We start from the raw sequence: 7,618 nt of genomic DNA on the forward strand, positions 1-7,618 counted from the left end.
AAATTTAGTAGCAAAGCTAGCGTGAAGAAAGAAAATCTCATTATACAGTGCATTGAACAAAGTTATTCCTGTCCAGGATAGTAAGGTCAAATGCACAGTAAGCTTTTTCAGAAAATTACATCTGTCAACCTTGGTTTTTTAATCTTCCATTACTTCTGTTCCACTGGTCCCATGATTTAAGTGGTTTGTGATTTGCATGTGGGCGATTAAATCTTGAATCGATTCTGCCTAGTGTCACCTTATATTTTTTGAAGCAAAATATTTTCATTGGTGCAGCATGAGACACAGCATGATGAAGATGGATTCATGATGCCTGGTTTTCTTCCAACTCATAAGTCAACATCAATAAAACGTGGAGATGACGACCATGCTGCTGGACAGCTTGCAAATTCTATGGAGCTGGCAAATGGTCATGCACTTATTCGCCCTGTATTGACACAAACCCCACCTGTGACGGATGCTATGCCAATGATAGAGGTAACAGATCAGACAAAGCGGGATTTGAAAAGAAATCAAGGACATCAAAGGGGACGGATTAATAGAAGGGTATTCTTTGCTCCTTTGGTGAAATGAATTTAGCATGTTTTGAACTTATATGGTTGTAGTTTGTGGATAAAAGAACATGTAGATGGTTGCTACTTTTGATGTTTAGTGATGAACTCAGTTACAGTCTATCAAAGTTGAATAGGAAGCCAATTATCTAAATGGTTATGCCATATATTTAAAAGATTCACTGTTGTACTTATATATCTTGAGCTGACAATGTAGTCTGAACGCTCAATTGATAATTGATGTTGTGGTTTGCAGGACCCTCAGGAGCCAGTATTATTGTTTACAAGACACTTAGATCCAGAAAGATTGGCTGCTGCTGGCATTGTACCCCCTCCTGATCCTCCGATTCAGAATGGTGCCACTGCACCTCCTTACCGTTTCCATGGAAGGATAGGTCGTGGAGGACGGATTGTCTTTGATAGGTGGAATCCTCTCACACGTACGCCATTAGGATGTGACAGGTTACCTTTTTCAACAGAAGCTCTTCAGCCGCCCCCTCCAAGGTTATAGATATGTGGTGGTAAAAGTTTGTCGAATTCAAAGACTGCTTTAGCTGGAGTCTCAACATCAATTGCCAGTGGATATCCAACGCTTTCGTGAAAAGAGCACTTACTCTTTCCTGGTTTGAGGAAACTATTTTTTTGATCTCCAGCAGAGGTAAGTCAGCCTGGGTTTCTGGTTGGGGCTATTGTATTATTAACTCTTTCTGATGTATTGCCTCAGAGTATCGGCATTTCATTTATAAATCAAGCTGAATTGAATTGTATAAGGACTAGAGAAGTTATACCCTTAATACAAGTTTGTGTATGCTTCACACAGTCACTTCAAGAGCAGTGCAAGTGACATGTTTTTCATGCCCAAAATGAAAGGATTGGTAGCTGCATGGTGGCTTCATTAGTAGTCATTCCTAAATTGGGCATTGGATTCAATGCGGTCCTCCATACCCCCAAATGTTGTACAATTATTTGTCTTTTTTTTGTTCAACTAAAGCACTTCGCATTTTTTGATCTCAGAGGCTCATGGATGTAAACAGTTTTTTCAGTGGGTTACTGTTAATGGACCTAGGATGCCCATTTCTCCAATGTATCAATTTCCAGATACATGCACCTTTTTCTTCCTCTTTCCCCTAGATGATGACATTTCATTAAGTTCATTTGTGCAGTTGCCGTGCTCATCTCATGTTGTATATATTTATCATTTAATTTACTAATACGAAGGCATTCACAGAATTGTCTGCCTTCAGCTAAGTGTTCAGGGTTCCACCATACTGTATTTATCTGCTGAGTGCTTTTAGTCATAGGGTTACCTTTATTTATTCCTTTAGCACAGGTCCAACAATTTGAGTTACGGAATAATTGTTTATAGAAAATTAACTGAACAAAAGCGCATCCACAGTTTGTTTCATACTTGATGTCCTAAAAACCATTTTATTTGTTCAAACTAAGTGAAAGCTAGTTAAGGGTGTGCTTCCGATAACTTTCCGATTATAAATATGTATGCTGTTCACTTGATTCAAAATTTTAAATGCTTGATCTCTGTATTGAGATAAAACCAATGTTCAGAGATCCCAGGTAGATATCCATTGGCCAACATTGTTTTACTACATCAATGATGCTAGTAATTTATTATTTTACAGAGAGAATTTGGAGTGTGCACTAAACGATAATCACCAAAGAAAATAAATGAACAATATAGATAATTGAGGAATACAGCAGGGTTTTTCAGGTGGTATCTGCAAATGGAATGAATAATTGAGGAACAAGGCAGGGATTTTCAGGTGCTCTCTGAATGCCGAATGAAGATTGATATGTCGTACTTGGCATCTTGTATTCCCCACAATTTTGAGATCTGATTAGAAGGATGTGCTGGTTTAAACTAGTCAGCTGCTTAAATATATCTACTCGTGCTGGTTTAAACTAGTCAGCTGCTTAAATGTATCTACTCGTGCTGGTTGACAAAGATTAATATCAGAACTTGAATTTACAGATTACTGTATATTGTAGTTGTCTCATAGTTGAACTGAATAATAATCACCCATTTAGGACCTTGTCTATATTTGATGGCTACACATTATATTAATTCACGGAGAAGTTATTCATTGATTAAGTCGATATTAATGCAAGTTTTAATGTGCATTAGTCAGATCTTTCTATGTAATCTTGTACAAAAGTTTGCGACTACGATGAAGATAATGACATACCAACTTCTCGAGGAAAGTGAAGGATATTTATGGACGATAACCTGAGAAAAGTGATTGATGAAAGGAAATGCACACGTGATGCAATATATAAACAGAGGATAATAACATGATTTGAAAAGATTTTATCTAAATGGGCACTGAAAAGTAATAAGTTATAACAGTATGAACCGTAGTCTATATGTTTGTTTTTTTCTTCTTTTTTTTTAAACAGCTTTTCGGAGTTTAAATAAATTCTAAAAGCTGTAATCATTTATTGAAACTTGATTGCAATGTTTTTGAATCATACAACGCCTATGTCATGTACATTTCCTTTTGATCTTGAGTTGGTAAGGCTCATGGCCGAAACATATATTCTTGCTAACCAAGGCACCCATGCTTCCACCAGTGGCTTGAGAGGTCTTCATCAATCACTTATGAATCCAATCCTAAGTGAGCCGAGGTTCTGCTGCCAAAAGTATCCAACAAAGTAACTTGAAAGATTAAGGATGGAAGGCAAGAGCCCATTACACTGGTTGTGTCCTGAAGAGAGGTTTAGGCTCACTGGATTTTGTCTTGGGTGAAGGTAATTCATTTAGTGGTTGCAGTGACCCCGGGCACTCTTCCAATCATGTTTCCCAAAAATATCCAACGAAGTGGATCATTAGAAAATAATTATGAACTTCAATAGTCGTTTTGTTCATGTACACATAAGAAATGATGAAATTAACTTCAATACGTTGATAGAATTTATTCAGATGAGAAAAGTTAGATCCTAAAAATATTTTCCCAAATACTTATAGCTGCTATTTTTAAATGACACTGTATTACTTATATAAGAAGTCTAAGCTAACTTGGAATTATGTGCCACCCATTGGTTGTTATACATCTGTGATTCGTGGATTGTGCTCATGAACTTGAGTGCGCTTTTTATTTTAGTACAAATTCAATGTAGTTTTTATTTGCACACATTCATACTTGGAGATAGTAAATAGTTTATATTTCCTATGCTCTATTTGGTAGTTTATATTTCCTATGCTCTATTGGGAGTAAGTAGAAATATTATTTTAGTACGAATTCAATATAGTTTTTATTTGCACACATTCATAGTTGGAGATGGTAAATAGTTTATATTTCCCATGCTCTATTTGGAGTAAGTAGAAATAATTGAAGTTGAGCCAGTGGTGTAAATTTCTAACCATACATATTTCAGTTTCAACTACACCAATGATGTTTACATATATGAAAACACATTGCTATTACACCTCTAAGTTTACATGTATGAAAACATATTAAGCTATATGTTTGTGTCACAATTGAGGTGAAAGATTTATTGTACAGTCCAGTATGAGGGGATGTGTAAATTTGTCCTGTCCCTTTTAAAATAAAAATAAAAAAATAAAAATTATGTTCTAAATAGAAAAATAATGTTGGCTATAATAAAAAAAATAGAAATAAAAAAAATGAGTAAGATATTTAAATTTTTGTACTTTTCAAAAATATTTCTTTAAATAAACTATTTGAAGATTTATGTTAACTAATTTATGTTGATATCAATTTTATATATATCTAATATAGAAAAAATGTGTTAAAATAAAACATATTAATGTTGTATAAAAAAATTATTCAATATGGGTTATTAATAAAATATTTTAATAAGAATTAATATTGACATATACTTCAAAATATATTAATAATAAAAATTCTTTAAATAAACTATTTGAAGATTTATGTTAACTAATTTATGTTGATATCAATTTTATATATATCTATATATAGAAAAAAATTGTTAAAATAAAACATATTAATGTTGTATATAAAAAATTATTCAATATGGGTTATTAATAAAATATTTTAATAAGAATTAATATTGACATATACTTCAAAATATATTAATAATAAAAAACCGTTTTAATTTGTATGATAAAGTGTCTGATGTACATGTGATGTAAATATAAATTAAGTATATATCATTAAAAAAATATGTATGTATCATGAAAATGAAGTTTTTATGGTTAAAATGTTTATCTGGGCCTATATATACTCTATTTAACATTCAAAAATACAATTTAAACAATGAAAAATAACACATTGTATTTTGCATTCTAAAGAAGTTTGCACGTGAAGAAATTTGATCTCTCTCGGCTCATGTTAGATCCGTACTTAAGATGGATCTATACTAGTGTTTAACAAATTAATATTGATTTTATAATTTTTGGTAACTTATTGAGTGCGACGATTGTTTACAATTTATTATCATTGAATATTGTGCATGTGCTATGTTTGTAAATTAATATTTATCAATCTTCTTTCAAGCAAATTAGTTAAATCAAACTATATGATTGTTATAGTTAGTGTATACAATAATGATGTAACTTTAATAGCAAAAAACATAATGCATGCAAATATATATGAAAGATTTTTTTAATATAGTTTTTGATGTCAATGTTATGAGATTTTCTTGTAAGTGAACTAGTTCTCATTAAATATTTAGTATGAGATTGCCATGACTAGAGTTGCTGTTGTTAACATCCCAATAATGTCGTGATACTCACAAAATTTTGATTTTTTCTAGTAGTCGATACTGTCGTCGGTAAATGTCGCAATAGTATTGCAATAATATTGTAAAGGTAGTGCGATGATCGAAAATATCGTCTGCCCAAGTATTGTGTTGCTTTAAGTCACTTTTCTGGGTTCATTTTGTAATTTTCTTAAATTTTTTGTCAATATTTTCTTAATATTTACGATATTTTGTTTTTCAGACCAATGCCGATATTTTTGCAGACACATTATTATCAACATTGACTAGAGTTGGTATCGTATTTTTGATCCAAAACCTTGTTTGATCTGAACAACTACATAAAATATGCTATTTTTTGTGTAATGGTTCGACTTTATATTATGGGCTGCTTTGTTGGGAAAACGACACAAAAACACACAAATCTTCTTAATATTACATAAGTTTTCTTGTACTAGCTTGTCTACCCAAAATTTTTTTGATTGTGCATAGCATGGCTACAAAAGTTATGTTTATAAAAAGGTTGTCTACCAAAAAAATATTGGTTGTGCATAGCATGACTACCGAAGTTATGTTTATGAAAAGGTGGGTCTCCTTTAGAGGAGCCTGTCCGAGTGTAACAAAAATGAGAAACAGAAATAAAAAAGCTTTAACATAGAACAAAAATTACATAATTGGTAACTTAATTGAATGTGAAGTGGACTCTTGAAGAGAATTGCTAAACTTGATTACATGAGATATGCTATTGTGTACTCATAATGGATTATAATTGATTCAATTTTATGTAAGTGTTAATTAAACAATATAAATATTTATAAATGGGAAAAAATATAACCTAAAAAAACTTTAGTAAACCTTTGAAGAATATATAAATCAATTCGATATTCCCCATCCTTTGTTGAACAACACGAAGTGGTAAATGGACCCTTATAAATTTGAAAGTAATACAAGGTCTTAATTTGTTACTTGAAATTTTGAGAGCAATACAAAATTTAATTTTTACACTTAGTTCTAAACCCATAAGGTCATAATTTATTCATATATGATGAAAGTCTTCTAGTTAACAAAGTGCACTTTCATAAGTGTTAAAATTATTAATACAGTCGATGAATCGTCACTTCAACTTTTGCAAGTTTCTCGAAACATGGTAATAATTTCACATTTCACTACTAAGCTTAATTTGTGAAAGATATGTGAATTTTTAATTTTATTTTAATTTACTTTTATTGAAATAATTGTTTTTTTATTATTATTTAAAGTAATATTGATTTATAAATTTTTATGGATATTCTATTGGAATAGTTTGTCACAATGAATTTAATAAAACTATGAATTTTTTATTATAAAAGTTAATTTTTTAGATCTTAGATTCTTTAATTAAATGTATGAAATAATTGACATGCGAAAAAATATAGGACAAAAAAATATGCACACAGTATCTACAAATAATCACTATTTATTGTGGGAAACTTGTATGAGAAAAAAATCAGTTAGGTAGTTGTCTTTAGTGTGACTTTTTGGACATTCCGTTGCCAGAATCGGGCGAAAAAAATTGAGGTAAAATCTTGATTTGTGTTATTTAAATTAGTTTTTTGATTGTATATATGGATTAATCACCCCGAAAAACCCCTAGGGCACTTGGATTGTGTAGGGTTTACCCATCAAACTTGTGATTTCAATAAATTCCTACTGGATTTTAGAGCAATTAGATCTGGAAAACCCACCGGAAAAGCTTCCAAAAAGTCACACTAAAGACAACTTGCTCAGTTAGTAGGTGAGATAGCTTTGCTCTCTTTTCTCTAATATGGAAATATACAAATACAAAGTAAGAGGTACTATGTGGAGTTCCTTGAAACCTGTGGCATGTAAGGATAATATAGAATCTTATTCCCCGTGTTATGCTCTCTAACTTCCCACTTCTAGTTGCTTTGCTCAACTTGGAACAAATACGAAGATGTAGAATGGAATCCTAACTCATCCTAGTGACACGCTAATTAATATAGTTTGGTAGTTGTTTAGAGATAAAGTTTTGACTTCACAGACCCTCAATCAGAGTTATTGCTTTGTACTTTCTAGAATCTTATTGAAACTCTACACATGGTTAGCCCCATACGCATGAGTAATGACGATTGACCAAACATCCTGTCATACCATAATAGTGAAACTTACAAGGGGCATAACTTTTGCATATGAGCTTTAATTAATATATTTTTTGTTGTTGTTAGAAAGGTATGTCAAGGGGTGTGAGCTAAAGCTAAAAAATCTGACCTCAACAAATGTCATTTGATGCCTCAAAATAGTTTAAGAAGGTTTCAATCCCCAACTTTGCAAATTGAGAATTGTCATTAATATTACCCTACAAGTTGATTCCT

The 7,618-nt window shown here is 31.7% G+C and overlaps 1 protein-coding gene across 1 annotated transcript; it reads left to right on the forward strand.

Moving 5' to 3' along the window:
* The first annotated feature begins 254 nt into the window (after nucleotides 1-254).
* On the forward strand, nucleotides 255-1,762 carry LOC149173699 (uncharacterized). The gene is made up of 2 exons (XM_089424704.1): nucleotides 255-546; nucleotides 808-1,762. The coding sequence occupies exons 1-2, from the start codon at nucleotides 307-309 to the stop codon at nucleotides 1,060-1,062; spliced, it is 495 nt and encodes a 164-aa protein (XP_089280830.1). The 5' UTR covers nucleotides 255-306; the 3' UTR covers nucleotides 1,063-1,762.
* Nucleotides 1,763-7,618: the final 5,856 nt, after the last annotated feature.

This window comes from Pinus tabuliformis, chromosome 4_2 (assembly GCF_031772625.1).
Source record: "Pinus tabuliformis cultivar Carrire ecotype Pingquan chromosome 4_2, CPIR1, whole genome shotgun sequence".
Classification (NCBI taxonomy): domain Eukaryota; kingdom Viridiplantae; phylum Streptophyta; class Pinopsida; order Pinales; family Pinaceae; genus Pinus; species Pinus tabuliformis.

Coding starts and splice junctions, on each gene's coding strand:
- LOC149173699 (XM_089424704.1), top strand. CDS start 307: ATGATGCCTGGTTTTCTTCCAACTCATAAGTCAACATCAATAAAACGT. Junction 547..807: donor GGGGACGGATTAATAGAAGG/GTATTCTTTGCT, acceptor TGTGGTTTGCAG/GACCCTCAGGAGCCAGTATT.